At 44.3% G+C, this 19032-nt stretch overlaps 1 protein-coding gene and 1 non-coding gene across 2 annotated transcripts in view; both read right to left on the minus strand.

Annotated features, from left to right (window-relative positions):
- Nucleotides 1-14769, minus strand: part of GLUD1 (glutamate dehydrogenase 1) — a 36979-nt gene extending 22210 nt beyond the window's left edge. The window contains exon 1 of the mRNA XM_056130428.1: nt 14152-14769. Within this exon, the coding sequence (XP_055986403.1) occupies nt 14152-14617 (466 nt within the window). The 5' untranslated portion in view covers nt 14618-14769. The remainder of the gene's footprint in view (nt 1-14151) is intronic.
- LOC130038705 (small nucleolar RNA SNORA41) lies at nt 2859-2992 on the minus strand. The gene has a single exon (XR_008794769.1). It is a non-coding gene; the product is annotated as a small nucleolar RNA SNORA41 (small nucleolar RNA).
- Nucleotides 14770-19032: the final 4263 nt, after the last annotated feature.

Genomic DNA, 19032 nt, shown 5'->3' on the forward strand with positions numbered 1-19032 from the left:
CGGTAAACTAAGCAGCATATGAACTAGTAACAATCATAAATCCAAGAGCAAATCACAGTATTTTAGACAGAGGTAGGAATCAGAAACTGAACTATTCCTTTTACAAAATAACATAAACAAAGCATCTATTTAATTATAACAGTGCTAGAATGATGAGTCAGAAACTGTGTAAGTTTAACCAAAACATGTTTCCACCAGATGGAACCAAAAATTTTTGCTTGTAAAGTGGAATGTTCTAGCCACTCCCATTTAGAGAGCTCAACTGTAAGACACAGAACCAAAGCAGTTATATAAATGACTTTTCACAACACAGGCGTTTTTGCAGACTATGAACCAGTGAAGATCTGGTGCACAGAGACAGTGGAAGATCTATTGGGAAACTAAGGAAAGTAGCTGTTAGGGGAATATGCCCCTGAGCAGGTCAGAGAAGGAGAAAGGTACACACAGAAACAAATATAGGTGGTAGTGTTGGGTCCACGGAAGAAATGTTTTTATTTTAACTTTAGTTAAATAGATAGATGTGTTTACTAGTGGAGGCTGGTGTATACATTATTATAGGACTACTTGAACTGCTAATCTGAAAAATAAGAAAAATACTCTGTAGTAATATTGAGAGAAACTGTAATATAGAAATTGCTCACACCTAAAAAAAAGCTAGCTCTTTTCCTCCTTTGGGATGGAAAATAAGTAAAACCAGGCCTTCCCTCCTTTCCTACGAGATGGGAAGTTAGGCAGAGCAGAGCAGGCTCAAAGTAAGCAGGACCAAAAAGGATTAGACAGAGTGGAGACAGAAACTCAAAAGCACCAAAAAACTTACTGCAAAAATAGAGAAAAATAAATTAGTTTAGGTGTCTTAAAATACTGTAACATGTTTTCTTGCATGCAGAACTCCTGGGGTCTGTACAGGCACTCTACTGCATAGTCCCCTAAGCACTATAGGGAATAATGCTTCCAATCCCAAAATAGGAGCAGCCCAAAAACCAAAACCAACCCCCCCCCAAAAGTGACTTCCTTTATATATTTTGCTAACTGGTATCCAGATATCTCAAAAGAACACCAACGAAACGGAGACATCTGCAAACTACATACAGCACACAGCATTTTCCTTTCTTAGAAGTTACTAAAGGTATTTCTTAGCTTCCTCAAGACTCTAAGATTGCTGCACACTGTTTTTCTAGGAGAAACTAAAAAGCCAAAGAGAAAACTAGCTGATGTTGCTATGGTGATAAAGAAAACAAACTGGCACTCATTACTCTGAAAAAGATTTGGTGGAAACCACAACTGAGCAGCTAGAAGTTTTCTTTCTTCAGCTAGTTAACAGAGGACTCTAGCAACTGAGTCACTGTTTCTATGATTCATTTCTAAAATTCAATTAGTTCTGATTTTTCTCCCTTCTTAAACTTACTTGAACCTTTATCTTTTTTATAGGGTTTGATTCATACATCAAAAATCCAACTTCTAGGGGCTGGAGCGATAGCACAGCGGTTAGGGTGTTTGCCTTGCACGCAGCCAACATGGCTGACACAGGTTCGATTCCCACCACCCCATATGGTCCCCTGAGCACCGCCAGGAGCAATTCCTGAGTGCATGAGCCAGGAGTAACCCCTGAGCCTAGCTGGGTGTGACCCAAAAAGAAAAACAAACAAACAAACAAAAACCCAACTTCTAGTTACATTCTTACTTTTTGTTTTTGAGCCACACCCAGCAGTGCTCAGAGCTTATTTCTGACTCAGCGCTCAGTAATTATTACTTGGAGGGGGGGGAATGGGGGACTCAGGAACCATATATAGAACCTAGGATAAAACCCTGGGTTTGTCACATGCAAGGCAAGCACCCTACCCACTATACTACTGCTCTGACCCCTATATTGTCACTTTCCAGGCACTAATTATCTATTTATTCATTTTGGGGTCACACCCCCTGGTGCTTAGGACTTAGCCCTGGTTTTCATGGGGGGGGGGGGGGGCGGCGGCAAATAGGATGCTGGGGATTGAACCGAGGTGGGGCAGCATGCATGGCAAGATCCTACTCACTGTACTATTGTTTCAGTCTTCAGCATTATTTTATAACCTAGAGCTCAACTATAAGAATAAAACTATTTTTTTTTTTTGGTTTTTGGGTCACACCTGGAAGTGCTCATTGGGGACAATATGGGGTGTTGGGGAATCAGCCCTGGGCTAGCCACATGCAAGGCAAAACGCCATGCTTGCTGTTTTCTATCACTCTGGCCCCTTTAAGAACAGAACTTTAAAAATGAAAAGACTTTAGATTCTTAAAATTCATGGATTTCCTTACTATTTGTTTATTAGAACCTATTTTCTCCACAATAGAATTTCCCACTGTACAACAGACTTGCGTAACTTAAATACGTGGATAGGAGGGAAAATGGTGAGGACCTAGCACTCATCAATAAATAACGACCACACACAATATTAGTAAGTCTTAGATAAAATTCAACATTTGGTATGAGGAAAAAGCTTTAGTGAAGGAGCTAAGGAAAACCACATTTTGATTTTAACAGTGACCATATGCAAAACATGTAAGAAGGCAGGGAAACAAATATTTTAGAGTTTTAACTCATTACAGCAAAATCTTTACTCCAGTCACTTAGAAGAAGCAAATTTAAGGAGAAAGCAAGAATTTGGTTGATGTTGGAAAGATGGAAAGTATTTCTTACTTTTATTGATGTATGTTTTCATCAAAATTTAAATACAGAGAAAGCTGAAATCTCCCTGGGCTACCATTTGTGACCTCAGTCATCTCATTATAGGTGAACATGCTCAGTTATGATTTTAAGTTTTCAAAACTATAGGTGTTCACCCTAGTCCAAAACACTTCCTTGCTTTTATTGTAATGTCTCCTGCCTGACAAAATTACATGATCACTTTCTATTTTGCTAAGAAAGCAGTGTTAACTAAGTAACAATTTCTTTCCCACACATGATTGCCACAATTGCTACAGTAAGAGCAATTGCAGACCAGCCCCTACCATAATGTATGTTTCTTTCTTTCTTTTTCTTTTTTTTGCTTTTTGGATCTCACCCAGCAATACACAGGGGTTACTCCTGGCTCATGCACTCAGGAATTACTCCTGGTGGTGCTTGGGGGAACATATGGGATGCTGGAAATCGAACCCGGGCTGGCGCATGCAAGGCAAACACCCTACCCGCTGTGCTATCGCTCCAGCCCCAATGTTTTTTAATTTAAATGTCTGTAACACATACATCTTTATTTTGTGTTTTTTTCACTTACTTGGCAATAAATGGAGAAAAGATTATACATAGGAGAAAGTCATTATTATTTCCATAAATTCATTGATAGCATTAAACTTAGTCAAACTAATCTTAAAAATTGATGCTAGTTAAACGTATAAATATAAAGTTGGCTAATATTTAGAAAATATCGCACATATTGTTATAAAAATGTTTAGAGATAAAAAAATTATCAAAATTTCAGATACCCAGTTTCATGTAGATTATTTATAAATGTACGTAATATTTGAGATGGATAATAAGGGAGGAATAACAGAATTATAGGAAGACAGGAGACCAGCACCAAAGACAGAGCAAATATACTTTGCTGAGAACAAGACTGAGAAAAACATATTTCCAATTTTCATAATAATCTCCTTTATTTTTAAAATTCAACTCTCATCTGTTAGGAAATGCTGTTCTTTCTTCAAATTGTTGTCTCTCCTTCAGGTTTCATTTCTTCTGCCATAATTACCTGTGAGTCCATCCTCAGTGTCATTGTTGCCTAGCTTTCTGTGCTGTCCATTCATCCAACAAACCTCAAGACTGCTCATGTACTTTGTGGTTTGCTTTTGTGCCCGTATGTGATGCTCAGAGCTTTCGCCTTGCTCTGTACTCAGGGATCACTTCTGGAGAGGCGCTGAGGACCAAAAAGTGGTGCTGGAGATTGAACTAAGGGTTGGCTGATGAGGTGGGCAAGCACCCCTCCCCCCCCCCCCACACACACACTTGCTGTACTGTTGCTCTGGCCCTGCTCAGATAATCATTTTTGATTTTCTACCCAAAGCAAGTCTCTTATTCCCTACGGACTCCAACTGAGTACAATTCAATTCTGGCCAATGACTATACAGAATCAATCAATGCAAACACCACGAGTAAAGGACTCAGTTCCACATGACCGCCCTCCCTCTCATTTCATGTGTTGGGTTCCCAGATTTCCATTCAACCTGGAGATTACTGATTGGGATTCCACACCACCCTTCTCAGGCTTGATAATTTGCTCTAACAGCTCAATAAACTCAGGGAAATAGCCTACATATATCTGCTTATTTTGAAAGTCCCTGGTGTAGGAGGAGCTTCTGTTCCTATGGAGCTGGGATTTGGCACCCATTCTGGCTTATGAATATGTACCAGGAAGCTTCCCGTACCCAGTAAGCAGTTTAGGGATTTTTAGGAAAGCTTTTTCTCACAGGATAATCCATTTTCCTACTCAATTGCTAGCCCTCTCCCCTCCCTAGGATGGGGTAAGAAGCTGTAAATACTAAGTGTCAGCCCCCATACTGAAATTATCAAGGGGCCACCAAAGAGATAAGAGTTGCCACATTTGAGCAATAGTTTCTATCATGAAATTCTAAGGAACTCAGAAGTTCCTAGAGTAAAAACCAGGTATTAGGACAAAAGATGTTCTTAGTACCCTATCGCTTAGGAGATGACAAGGGTTTTAGGAGTTCTGGGACAGGACAAAACCTTTTTTTCTCACTAAAAAAAAAAAAAAAAGTCAGTTCCTATGACCCAATCACACTCAGTCCTTCAGATTTAGGCTGAGTGAGCCATCCTCTTATCTGAAATGATCGTTTTCCTGTCCAACTCCTATCCAGCCTTTCTCACTTCTAGATCAAGTCTGTTGCTTCCTGGAGAATCTTTGAATTCCAACTATAGAAATGTTGTTTAAAGTGTTCAATTGTGTCATTTATTGACTGGAGTCAGAAATTGTAGAAATAGAACACTGACAAAAAAAAGAACAACAGTGTACAAGAGATTTTTAGATTTTAAGACTGTGGGGGAAATCAATGAAAAAAGTATTTCAAAACATAAAAAACCTATAGAGGGCGATAGGAATGATAGTACAGGGGCACTTGACATGCATACAACCGGCTCCCATTCAATCCCTGGCACCCCAATGGCCATCCCTGAGTACTATCAGGAGTGATCTCTGCACAGAGCCAGGAGAAAGTCCTAAGTACCACTGGGTGTGGTCAAAAACCAATAAATGCTCTTGCTCACAGGGGAAAAACCGCATAATGGAATATAACTAACTGTGTTAATAATAAGTGGAAAAAGAACCATACTACTGACAACCTGTGGTTTTCATTTGTGTCAGCTTTCACATTTTCCTATAGCCAAGAAGCAATTCAGAGAAATCAGGTCGGACACAATTTTCTCTAAGAATAACAAACAAGAGAAACACTAGCAACTCATTATAAACAAAAAACCTTTTCTAGTTGTAAGGAAGAGATTCTTGGAAGAAAGTTATTTAAAAATTATTCTGTTGAAAACCTGCAACACATGAAAAGACTTTACTAGAGAAATGAGTAGTTCTACAACATTAAACTGTTAAAACACCACTGTTTTTGAAACTTCTTTTAAAGGAAACCTTTCTTCAAAGGTTATTTTGTTGTTTAAACAATTACTAAACAATGGACTTTGAGAGATAGCACTGTAGCACTGTCCTCCGGTTGTTTATCGATTTGCTCCTGCAGGAGCGGGCCCAGTAACCAGTAGCTTGCCAGGCTTTGCCATGCGGGCGAGATACTCTCGGTAGCTTGCCGGACTCTCTGAGAATGGCGGAGGAATTGAACCCGGTTCGGCCGGGTTGGCTGCATGCAAGGCAAACGTCCTATCGCTGTGCTATCGCTCCAGCCCTTTGAGAGATACCATTTATAAATTAATTTTCTATGCAAATGTTTGAATATGCATTAATTTTCTACCTAAAACTTAGCTTTTTAAAACCTTGCAGCAAACTGCAAATAATCCAAAATGTTAGGAATCATGTGACTGGGAGGACACGGTTCTCAAGTAGTATTTATCCTACAATACAACTCGCAACTTTTAAAATTAATATTTCCCATGTAATAATGACCTAATATTATCTAATCATATGACTAGAATTTCATTCCTAAATCTACTACTGTGTACCATGCAACTTTGCAGAGACTGCATTATTCAGCTATAATGATTCACATTTGAAAACCAGGATCAACTATATATATATATATTTTTGGTGCCATATCTGGTAATGCTCTGGGTACTCCTGGCTTTACACTCAGGAACTACTCCTGATGGAGCTCATGGGTTCATTTGGAATGCCAGGGATTGAACCCAGGATTGAACCCAGGTTGGCCGTGTGAAAGGCAAACCCGTTATACTATTACTCCACCCCCCTTCCCGGCCAACAGTATTTTATTTCCTCAGTTGTGCTGAGGAAATACTCCACAAGCATGAAATATTCTTAGCAAAATGTATGCAGAGAACTCAGGAATGGTCTGATGTACACAGGCAGCTCAATAAATGTTAGTTATTGTTGCTATCCTGCTCTATCTTTGCTAGTGACCTCTGTGAAGGTGGCATCTTCCAGGTTCACCTGTCTTTTTGAAAGATAATCAAAAACAAGCAGCCCTTCCCAGGCTCTCTTGCCCTTCATAAAATCTTTCCTGCCTCTGCGAGTAATATTTCGTACATGAGTTGTCATGTACGAAATACTACTACTTCACTATTACAGCTTCAATCTGCCTCAGGGAATAGGGAAATACAAATCCACCTAAACTGATAGGTCAGGGTTTTTTTAAAGTTTTGAAACTGAGATTATTTTAGGTTATTTTGTAGGGAAGACCAGAGAATAGAGCTGCACCACTTTTTATTTCTTAACTTTCATTACTACCTGGATACCTGAATAATAAGTGTGTATTTAAAGAAGCATTTGTTGGGTATTACAATTGTGGGCATTTTAAGAATTGATGTGCGAGCATGAGTTCTGAATTCAACCCATGCTTGTTGCCCACACATGCCGAGTGAAATCATGGTGGCTCGGCTGCTTGGGACTGCTGGTGCCAAAATTAGGTGTGCAATCTCCAGCCTCCTACAGTCAGGCCCCAGGGAAGAATCACAACTAAAATGTGCAACACCACAGTGTGTGACCCCTGGAAGCACTGCTACAATTCGGAGTGTGCAACCTCTGGTCATAAGAACAAAAATAATGAAAAGTTGGCCAGAGAAACAGTAAGGGGTTAGGCTTACTTATCCTGAACCTCGGATTCAATCTCAGCACTGCATGTTTCTCCAGGTACCACCATGAGTGTTGCTGAGCACAGAGCCAAGAGTAAGTCCTGAGCACTGCTGGGCACGACCCAACCGCAACCCCCAATTCCAACCCAATCTAAACAACAAAGAGAAAGGAAGATGAGGAAAAAAGTTAGAAATAACCTTTACTTTTTTCCCCCCATGGCTAATGAGACTTTAATAGGTCTTTAAAAATTTTTTTATTATTTTTTTATTAGTGAGACACCATGAGGTACAGTTGTAGACTTACAAATTTTGTGCTTGGGTTTCAATTATACAATGATCAAATACCCATCCCTCCACCAGTGCCCATTTCCCACCACCACCACCCATCCCCCCATCCCCCCCTGCCTCTGTGGCAGGGCATTCCCCTCTGTTCTCTCTCTTCTTTTGGGTGCTGTGGTTTGCAAAAGAGGCAATGAGTGGCAATCATGTTTGGTGTATAGTCTACTTTCAGCATGCTTCTCTCATCCTGGGAGGATCCTCCCAACACCCTTTATTTGGTGCTCCCTTCTCTATCTGAGCTGCCTTTTCCCCTAGCATAATAACCTTTACTTTTTAAAATGGTCCCTCCCTAAGAGAATGGTGGAGGGGAAGTTCTGGTGAAGGGTGTGTTGTCAGAACACTGCATGCATGAAATGCGCTAATAACAATACTGCAAAACACTGGTGTTTACCCCTCATCCTAGCACTATGGGTGGTACCCCCCCACCCCGCCCCTGAGAAATAAAATAAGCAAAAAAAATTCCAAAGTTTGTGCTTTATTGAAGAGCAGATGTTAGAGATATTTTAATTGGTATTACAAGCTCAATATATAAAATAAATAGAAAAGAGTATCAAGTCCATGCATTTTCAATATCCAAAGTTAAGAATTTTAATTAATCTTTATTGGTCCCTGGAAGAACTCTATAAATATTTTTAAACATAATCAGATAAAAGCAATTTTCCTATGTAATTTAAATTCTTGGCAACAGAGCTACATAATTTCTTTCTATGATATACCAGAAAATTCAATATTTTATTATTTTTTTGGGGTAGGGGGGATTACACCTGATGATACTCGGGGATTACTCCTGGCTCTGTACTCAGGAATTACTCCTGGTGGTGCTTGGGGGACCATACGGAATGCCAGGGATTGAATCCAGCTCGGCCACAAGACAAATGCACTACCCATTGTACTATTGTTTCAGCCCCTTATTATTCTTAATATTTAAACGCTGCCAGTATTAGAATTTAGGTCCAATTGTTACTTGTCCTCCAATTTTTGATGCTCTAATTCCTGCAATGTTCTTTGCATAATGAGCGAGCAGTGTTTATCTTCCTGCACATGAAGTTTTTACTGCCAAAGCAAATCATTAAGACTCAATGATGGAAGATTGAATGGCAATCTGATTTAAGATCTCCATTATATACTATGGGTAGGGGACAGCTGCATTTGGTTTCCCTAAAATAAAACTAAAAAGACATGACATGCAAATGGAATTTAGTTAAATTTCATATTTAACTACAAAGCATTCACAAAACACAATCCTCAGAACTAAAGACTAGGACATAGTAGACATACTTTTTTTTTTCTAATTCAAGTTTCTGATTGAGTCAAATACCAAATTAAATGCACCTATGAAGGTGACATATCAGAGGCAGGCACACATACTTACGAAAACATTAGAAAGTATGGTCATAAAAAATATGAGAAATTTTTCAGGGATGTGGCTCAGTGGTGGTGTACTTGGCTTAGCAGCTTAAGGTCCTGGGTTTGATTCCCAGAAAACCACTCTGACTTCCAAGCATCAAACTGGGAGAAGACCACAAGCATAGCTTGCTGTGGTTCAGAAACAACAAAAAGAAGTGTGAAATCTACTCAGTTTATTTAAAATCCACATTTTGATGATTGTCAATTCAAAATGCCAGAAATAAATCAGAGATAATATTTTTAACTGTAGGCAGTGGGTACTCCTCTTTTGGCGGCTCCAACAGTGCTCAAGACCACATGTTGTGTAGAGATAGAACTGGTACAGGGACCTAATCCAGGGACATGGATCAAGAAAGCGCCTTAACTCCTGTACCTGTGTGGATGTCTCATTGTAAATGTAAAACACCATCAGTCCTCAGTAATCCCCACACAAATTCTATCATTCAATACAAAATTACATCATTACTCTAATGAGTAATCTGAGAGGCAGGCTTCAACACTTAGCTGCCCCCTCCCCTCCCCAGACCAAAAGCCACCCAACTCTTCCTGTTTATTTGTAAGTTTTTGTGGAGTGTGTCACTCTTAGTAGTGTTCAGAGGCTACTTCCAGGTCAGTACTTCAGGGATGGGACCTTGTGGGAATGGAGATCCAAACAAGCAAAGCATGTGCTCTCATCCTCTGAGTTACCTCAGTGGGGTCCTATTTATTTATAGTTATAGGAAAGATATCAAAGTTATTACTTTCAGGAGATTCTACTCAAAAGGCGATCCAACCTATTCTATGTTTTAATAGTTCTATGAAACAAGAATCAGTTATGTCAGTTTCAACCTGAAAAAATCGTAAGGGGAGGGAAAAAATTAATTGAGTCCTCTATTAACAAGTTGCTATTATTAATCTGCATTTTGAAAATTGACTTCAAAATAATTTCAACTTAAAAAAATTCGCTCAAGCAAATCGATGAACAACACAACGGGAGGACAGTGCTACTTTTCAATATTTTGGTTTTGGGGGCATACCAGACAGGGCTCAGAGACCACACCTAGTTTGTTGCTTAAGGACTATATACCAGGGAACTGAACCCAGGCCTCCCCCATGTAAATCAAGTACTCTGGCCCTTTGAACATCTCTGGCCCCCAAATTGGGGACAAACATTCTTCTTCCTAAAATGGCAGAAAAGTCTTTGGCAGAACCAAGGGAATACAGATAATTTGGAAGTTAATAGGAACAATTAATTGCTTATTTTTCAAACACAGGAGACTCTTTGGGGCTCAGAGATAGCACTGGGACTAAGTCTTACACCTTGCTGACATGGTTTCATCCCTGGCACCATATATAGTAATACCAAGCGGAGTGTAGCCCAAATTTCCTCCCTTTTCCAAAAGAATCTTTTTTCCCTTTTTTTTGGTTTTTGGATCACATCCAGCGATGCTCAGGGGTTACTCTTGGCTCTGCACTCAGAAATTACTCCTGGTGGTGCTCGTGGGACATATGGGCTGCTGGGGATCGAACTCTGGTCAGCCGCATACAAGGCAGCCACCCTACCCGCTGTACTGTTTCTTCGGCCCCTCACAAAACCTTCTGAAGACATTTCTAAAAGCAGAAAGTTTTGCAGATATTCATCTCTGTTGAATGTGCATATGCCACACCTTCCCATTCAAGTACTGTACCACTGAGTTACTTCCCCAAATTGCATTCAGGGATCACTCTTGGTGGAGCTTTGGGGAGCATATGTGGTGTCTGGGATTGAACCCAGGTTGGGTGTGAACGGAAAGCACCTTACCCACTGTATATTGCTTTGCTCTTCCGCACCCTTCAACCCCCATCTTAAAATGTCCCTTCAGAGGAGCCTGGAGAGCTAGTTACAGCAGCCAAGGCACTTGCTTTGTATGTATACGTTCCCGAAAGTAAGCCTTGAGCACCACTGGGTATGGTCCCCACATCAAGCAAACAAACTACCAACAAAACCAAAAACTTATCTTCAGAGCCTGTGGTATAATCAATTCAAAATCTTTTTTGTTTTATTTTTGGGCCACACCTGGCAATGCTTGGGGGTTACTCATGGCTCTGCACTCAGGAATCACTCCTCGAAGTGCATGGGGGACCATATGGGATTGGCTGTGTGCAACACAAATGCCCTACCCACTGTACTATGGCTCTGGTCCCTCACTTGAATATCTTCAACAGATGGACATCTAGTGGCATTACATAAATATGGTATGTGGGGAAGAGAAGTGCAAAAACAACACGTTATTAAATATTTACTCAGAATAAAGTATACGCCAGTCATCCTCAGGACTTAAAGTTACCTGTTTCCCTTTACTAAGATTATAATAGAATTGATGGTTTGCTTCAACCTTGAGTATTTTATTTTGGAAAACTCAGGTATAAGGTTGCTTTTGAGGAAAGATTAGCGAGAAAGCTGAGGGCTGGGAATAATACCAAGAGAGTAAGAACTGTAAGGACAGAGCTAGAAGGTCTTAAGATACTCTAGGAACGATGAAGGTGCTTAACTTTGTAAATCAAAACCATGAACACTAATACCTTTGTAGCCACATTACCTAAAATACAGTATAACTTTTCTTTTAATGGAGCGAAGTGGAAAGGGTGTTTTGTTTGCTTTATTTAGCAAAGAACACTGGTAGAGAAGTAAGGCAGTTAAGCAAGGACAGGGAGAAAAAAGTGTGCTCAAGGTTGCTTAGAAAAGAATTACCGATCACTGGCGTTATTAAAAGCGTTTTAAAAAACTCAATCACCTAATATATACTGCATTTCTAAGGTAAGAGTAGGGACAAGAAAGTAAACACGTTCCTTCTAAGGGAAAAACCTATAAATGCTAGGTTGTAAAAACACTAAAAATAAATTATTCTTAAAATACATTACATTCCGCAATCAGCCAAGGGATAAAAAATGGGCAGGAAGTTCCTGGAGCAGAACATCAAAATCTCCAGCACCCAAATTTTGCTGATCACGTATTTAGTATATTATACCAAAATGTTCTTTGGGGCTGAAGAAATTGTAGAGTACTTGCAGTGCTTGACTTGCATGTGGATAACCCTCAATCCCTGGCCATCATTATGGTTCCCTAGCACAGCCAAGAGTAACCCATGAGCATAAAGCAGGAGTAGCCCCCGAACACCACTGGATATGGCCAGAAATTCCCCCCTCCCCCCTTGCCAATCCCTTCAAATAGTGAGGAAAAATTTCATACTACATCATCTTACAATGCTTGCCACCATTATTGCAATAGTTTCCCTATGCTTGTCCGCAGAAAGTTAATAGTGGCTTTAAGTTGCATCTTACAAGTTGGAAAAAATATAACAGAAATGTATCTTCCTGTCTAGAACAAGCAAATGCTACAATAAATAACTGTTTATGGTTGAGGCAAACTGTTGCTATGCTAACATTTTGGTACTGAAAGTGCTGTGGCAACAGCAGGAATAGACTAACTGGTACAGTTTAGGTGCTTTAGTGAGCGTGTGGAAATGTTATTTATAAAGACAGGAGAGGGGTTGCCATTAAAGCAATAAGATAAAGAATTCCAAGGAAAGGAAAGCAGATCCTACAGAGAAATGAATACATTGGTTTATTTATATAACTTTAAAATCAATTGCTGTCAACAAAATCTAACAGTAAGGTCGACTTAAAGACAAATTAAAACAACTACTAACAGTATCCATTACTCCACTACACTTGTTTGCCTTCTGGAGGAGTCTGAACTGGGATTTCTGATTTAGGGAATAAGAGAGTGGTAGATGCAGGACGATTGACAGCATGCACCTTTTATATAATTTTGGAGCTAGAAAGGGAAATTAAAGGTCAAGTGATTAAAATGTTGGTTTGTAGAAGAGGAAACTAGCAGAGGTAGAGGGTAACTTCAGCTCCAAAGGTGAAACTCTGGAAGTAGGTGGGGTCATCGATGCAAATTTAGCAAATAAAAGTAGATCATTAAACAGTTTGAAGCAACCTTTGTTCCCGGACTGGGAATGCCAGCAGAGCTTCAATTTTTCTGGTAGAAATATTTCTGAACACCGTCATCAGAAGCCAGCTGATACAATAAAAGACCCCTCCAGGATTCCAAGCAAGGGTCTAGCAACATCCTCTGTATTTATTAATCAAGTCACTGGCTTCAACGAGACTCTTCACCTACTTGGGCCCTTCATGGCACTTTTTTAACAGAAAAAGTGGTTTCGACCTTTCTATTTTAGGTTACTTTAAAGCACCTTTAACGATCCATTGTGCAACTTATTGGGTGAAACACCGAAAGGAAAACCTCTTATTTACTCAAAGAGAGCATCGGACTGCCTAAGTCGGAACTACACACATTTCAAAGATTTAAACTACACGATGACTTGAAGACAACTAAATCCTAAAGCAGCCAGCTCCTTACTTCCTATACTTTTATCTTTCCCCCCAGCTCGAATCTGGTGCTAGCCAGGACTAGTACACACCCCCAGGGCTATTTCATTCCATTGGCTGGCGGGCAGTCCCGCAGTTTACACCCTTTAGATTTACTGTCAGGACGCCCGGTGTTTATTTGTCAGATGTCACACCGCTCATGCATTACTTTTTTTGGTAAGAAACCGAAGTTATCAGGACAGAAAATAGCCCATGCTAAAAGATCAAGGTACCATCGGCTAATCCATTTTAAAACTGCCAGAATTGTGCATGTTGTTACCCAGTCCCGTCACTGCCGTAAACAGTGCGACCCCACCCCCCACCCCCTTGGGGGAAAAGAATCTTAGCGTGCATCTCAGCGTCTAAGTCACAGTAACACAGTAAGCACCCCCCCCCACACACACACACAAACAACCTCAAAACCACAAAATGCACAGATCCAATCGGACGGGGCCGACCGTTCCCTTTTCTAGAAGTGCATGTTGTCGGGACCCACCCTGGTGAGTCACTTGCACCAGGATGAAAAAGAAAAGAACGGTGCAGCATCAACCTCTGCAGGAGTCCCGGAGGATGGCTCTCGGGGGGGGAGGGAAAGGAGACGGAGTCAACCACCGCGCCGCAGGAAGGGCTGCAGAAACCTTACCCGCGGCGGGGGCCGGGCAGGGCCGGCCGACCCGGGCTGCAGACCCCCGGGCAGCGACCGTGCGGGGCGGGGCGGGAGGAGGGGATGGGCGCGAGGGGCTCGAGCCGGCGCTCACCTCCTTTGCACGGCGTGCGGTGCTGGCTGTGCTGGGCCCGGTAGCCCTCGATGACCTCCCAGGAGCCGTCGTCGCGGCGGATGGGGAAGGACAGGCTCAGCACATGGTTGCAGGGCTTGATGATCCGCAGGATGCCCCGCACCCGGTTCCGCTTCTGCTCGGCGCTCTCCCGGGTCTTGAGGTCCTCCACGAGCTTGTCCTCCACGATGCTGGCGCCGCGGTCGAAGAAGCCCTCCACCATCTTGAAGAAGTTGGGGTCGTCCTCGCGGTCGGCCGCCGCCTCGCTGTAGTGCCGCCGGGCGGGCGCGCCGAACCCCGGCAGCGGGGCGGCGGCGGCGGCGGCGGGCTGCCCGCGGGCCCGGCCCAGCAGCGCGGCCGACTCGCTGGTCGCCGCCGCCGCCGCCGAGGCCAGGGCGCCGGGCCCGGCGCGGGACAGCAGCAGCGCTTCGCCCAGACAGCGGTACATGGCGGCGGGGCGCAGGCCACGGAGAGGCACTCGGGGGAGCCCGGGGACGGAGCGAGGGAGGAAAGGCCCGGCGCGGGCTGCCCTTTTAAGCCGCAGCTTCCTGCCTTCCGGGCTGTCCCCTCCCCTCGGGCGCTCGCCGCCTAACGGGGGGCGGGGGCGGGCGGGGGGGGCAAAAGAAGGACGGGCTGGGAGGAGGGAGGACCGCGGGCCAACGTCGCCTGTGAATGGCGGGGCGGGGGGGGCGCGCGCCGCCCAGGGAGCGGGGCCTCCGCCTCCGCCGCCGCCTCGTCCGGCCTCCCCTGGCGGCGGCGGCGCGTGCCGGCGGGGGCGCGCAGGCGCGAGCGGGCCCGGCGCGCATGCTCGTGGAGGGCGGGGGGCGGGGGAGGGGGCGGGTTGCCGCGCGATGGGCGGGGCGCGAGCGGCCTCTCCCCCTCCCCTCCGCTCCCCTCCCCTCCCCCCTCCCCCGCTCGGGCGGTCCGAGGCTGCTGAGAGGCGGCGTCTCAGGTCTGTGCGGGAGCCGGGACCTCCGGGGGTGGGGGAGCTGGGGGAGTCCTCCCCGCCTACCCGCTGCCAACTCGGGGGGTCGGTCCCGGGAGGGCAGCCCGCCCCGGCCTCTGGGGGGCGCTGCGAGGCCGGGGCGGCGCGCGGGGGAGCGGGGGCCCCGCGCGGTCTGGCGGCGGGCCCGGGACGAGTGAGTCACGGGTGTCCCTCCTTTCCGCCCGCCCGCCCGCGCGCCCTCGGGGCTCGGCGACCCGCCGCGCTTTGCCGCCGCCGCCGCCGCCGCCCCCACCCGCGCCTCAGCCTGTCCTCGCGCGGCCCTGAGGGGACCGGCCGCCGCCCGTGGCCCCCGGGCGTGGAAGCGCGACGGGCGGGAGGGCCGGGGCGAAGGCGGCGGTTCGAAGGCCGAGCTCTGAGGCGGGCGGCGCGTGGCAACTTCGCCCGCGAGCGAGGGAAATCCCTTCACGGGCCGGCCGTTGCGAGGGCTTTTCGCGTGGGCGGGGAGCTCGCCGCCGCGTGTGTGTGTCTCCCCATCCCCCACCCCGTCTTTTCAGAAAAAAGAAAAAGTTCTCGAAAGAGTCGTGCAGACACAAATACGTGAATATAGTATTTTTGTTATTATATATATATCAGTATATAGATGCTGCATCTCGTAGCTATAAAACGGCGGGAGCCATCTGACGCCCGGAAAGGGTTTCTCGGTTTCTCCGTCAACTATTAAGCGGCCCAGAGTGCGGATCGGTTCGAAGCGGCGTGAAGGTGGAACCAGGCGGTTCTGCCCGCTGGAGGGTGGGCGCGTGCCGCGCGTCCCCTCCCCTCCTCCGGGCGGGGGGGGGTGCACGTCCAAGTTGAACGACTCCGCCTGGCGACCGGCTAAGCAAAAGCCACGCACGAGCCCGGGGTGGGGGTGGGGGGAGACTCCGGTGACTGGAAAAATGGCACCTCTTTGACCTCCGCCAGCGCTCGGCTCCCCGCCGGGGCGCGGGAGAACGGGAGAACGGGCCCCGCCTCCGTCCCCGCACCCTGCCCCGGCGAAACCCGACGGCGAGGGAGTGTCCCCTCGCCCCCGGGCGCGCTGGATTGCAGGATCGTTACTGGCCGGCTGGCCGTGAACTAGATCCCGGTAGCCGGTGGGTCGAAAGAGCCGAGCTTCCTTTTTTTTATCACTTTAGAATCTGAGTTTGCATCGCCACTCGGCCCCCTCCCCCGCTTAACCTTGGAGTTTGAGAATAGCGAGATTAGCATCAATAAACAAATGGGATTTACCCCCGCGGGCCCCCCCCCCCCCCCCACTTCGGGTTAGATTCTTGGGTCCGTTTTGAGGAAAGTGGTTTAAAAAGCGGAATTTTGTGGCCCTTGTTTATCTCTTGTTTAACCATAGCTTTCAGAAAAATAAATGTTTAGCTTTGCTTCTTCCAGGTTTTTTTCTCCTGAATTCGGAAGGTGAAAAGGCTTTGAAAGGCACTAGAAAGTCATTTTTGATCTTCTTTTTGTGGTTGTCTCTTAAAGTGAATGGCCCCCAAGGACCCTATACGTCGAGATTTTTTTTAAATTCCTTTTTTATTACATATAAGTGGTTAAAAAATGGCAACAGTGCGTTTAGAAAGAGTGAAACAAATCCAGACATTATGCCCCCTCTCTTTCAGTAAAGTATCTGGAATAGTTCTTTTCTCAGTAAAATTAGGTTATAATTCCAGATTTAACAAGTGAGACCTGAGCCTCACAAAGACCATGTTAATTGTTGATTATCACCTACTTGGTAAATGGCAACCTAAGACTCTCAAATCAGTATTTGACTTTGTTCTAGTATTCCAAGAAACGGTACTGTTTGCATTTATTAGAATTATTTACTAGGACTTAAGGTTTTAGCTTTGTGTTAATGAGTGCCTTTATAAAATACATAGATATTTAGCAAATAATGGTTTAATCATAGTAATTTTCAGTTCAAGACTAGACCAGAATTTAACAAAAAGGATTTTGGTCATTTGATAACACTCAACAAAGTCAATTTGGGGGGGCCGGAGCGACAGCACAGCGGGTAGGGCGTTTGCCCTGCACGGGGCCGACCCGGGTTCGATTCCCAGCATCCCATATGGGTTCGATTCCCAGCATCCCATATGGTCCCCTGAGCACCGCTGAGCACCGCCAGGAGTAACTCCTGAGTGCAGAGCCAGGTGTGACCCAAAAAGCAAAAAAAAAAAAGTCAATATGGTTTTCTATGTTTGAGGCTTATGAATTATCTTTAGCTGTGTAGAATTTTTCAGGCCTTTTCTCCTTAAAAAATGTTTTTGTATTTTCAATTGAAAAGTAATTCATTTTACTTTCTGTGTTTCTAGATTTGTCTATGCTGGACATTTCATTTAAGTGAGATTATACAGTATGTGCACTTTTGTTTCACTTCACAATGTTAAAGATTTATTCACATTGTACCACATAAATATAAATTGTTGACTAGTATTCATGTCTAGTTTTATCATTAAAAATTTATCATTGATGGACATTTGGGTACTTTGATTTTTGTGAATTACACTTTTGTCAATAATCTTTTTTGGGGGGGGCACCCCGGAGGTGCTCAGGGGTTGCTCTTGGCTCTGCACTCAGGAATCTTTCCTGGTGGGCTCGGTGGACCTTAGGATGTCAGAGAACAAGCCTGAGTTAACCTTGTGCAAGGCCCTGTCTGATGTATCATTGCTTCTGCTCCCCATTTAAATTTCTTCTGAGGTATGGGGTCTCCAACTTCTCCATATTTTCTGCCAACATATATAATTACCTACTATGAAGTGGCAGCTTATTTTGGTTTTGATTTGCATATTTTTGTTGTTGTTAGTGGTTTTTTTTTTTTTTGTATTTTGTTCTTAGGCCACTCCTATTACACTTCATCCTAGCTTTGTACTCAGGGCTAGAATCACTCAGATGACATCAAGATACGTGTTATCAGATACATGTTTTGCAAGTAATTTCCTCCATTTTTGTGTTTTTTGGTGGTGGGAGGGTCACACCTGGCAGTACTCTGGAATCACTCATGGATCTATGCTTTGGGATCATTCCTGGCACACTCCAGAAACCTTACGTGGTACAAGGGATCAAACCTGGACTGGCAGCCCGCAAGGCAGGTACCTTAACCTAGTACTGTCTGAGGCAAGTGGGTAGATAGGGAAGGGGCCTCCACTGGTAGCATATCTCTTTGTCCCCCACCTTTTTTTCTTTTCCTTTTTTATTGTTACATAGCATTTTATTATATGATTCTCTCTCTCTCTCTCTCTCTCTCTCTCTCTCTCTCTCTCTCTCTCTCTCACACACACACACACACACACACACACACACGTGGGTGGGGGGGGTTGGTAGATTGATAGTTATTTACCACAATCAAACCAGTCAAATTTGCACCTCACACCTTTGTCAAACAGGGTTAGTTTCAAAGAATGAGACACTGTTCTGGTTGCTGCTATTAAACAAGGGGATAAACTGGCCATTGCATACACTTGCGTGCCCTTACCCTGGCTCCCTGTTGCTCCAGACCTGGGAACCTTTGTTCAGTGTTAACAAATACATTAAGAACAGTTAGCAAGTACTTTAAGAGTGAAGGCTGGGATATTTACGTAGATGTGGCCTGAGGGTGATAAACTAGCAAAGAGTACTTTCAATGTATAGCACTGAGGTTGTGGTAATCTCTTATTCTATTTTTGCCCCAATTTACTGCAGCAGTCCTCATTGTTTAAACTAAGCTAAACTTGTTTTACCCAAAGGACACTCCTGACCTTGAGACTTTTATTAAGAGGACAGTTTCCCACAATTTTTAGTAGTTCCTTATTAGACATGTAAATTATTACCGTTATCTTGAAATTACAACAGTGCTGCAGTGAATAATCTATTAAAAAGAACATCAATTTTCAAAAGTTTTCATCCCTTAAGTAAGA

Source organism: Sorex fumeus, unplaced genomic scaffold (assembly GCF_029834395.1).
Source record: "Sorex fumeus unplaced genomic scaffold, SorFum_2.1 ptg000078l, whole genome shotgun sequence".
Lineage (NCBI taxonomy): Eukaryota > Metazoa > Chordata > Mammalia > Eulipotyphla > Soricidae > Sorex > Sorex fumeus.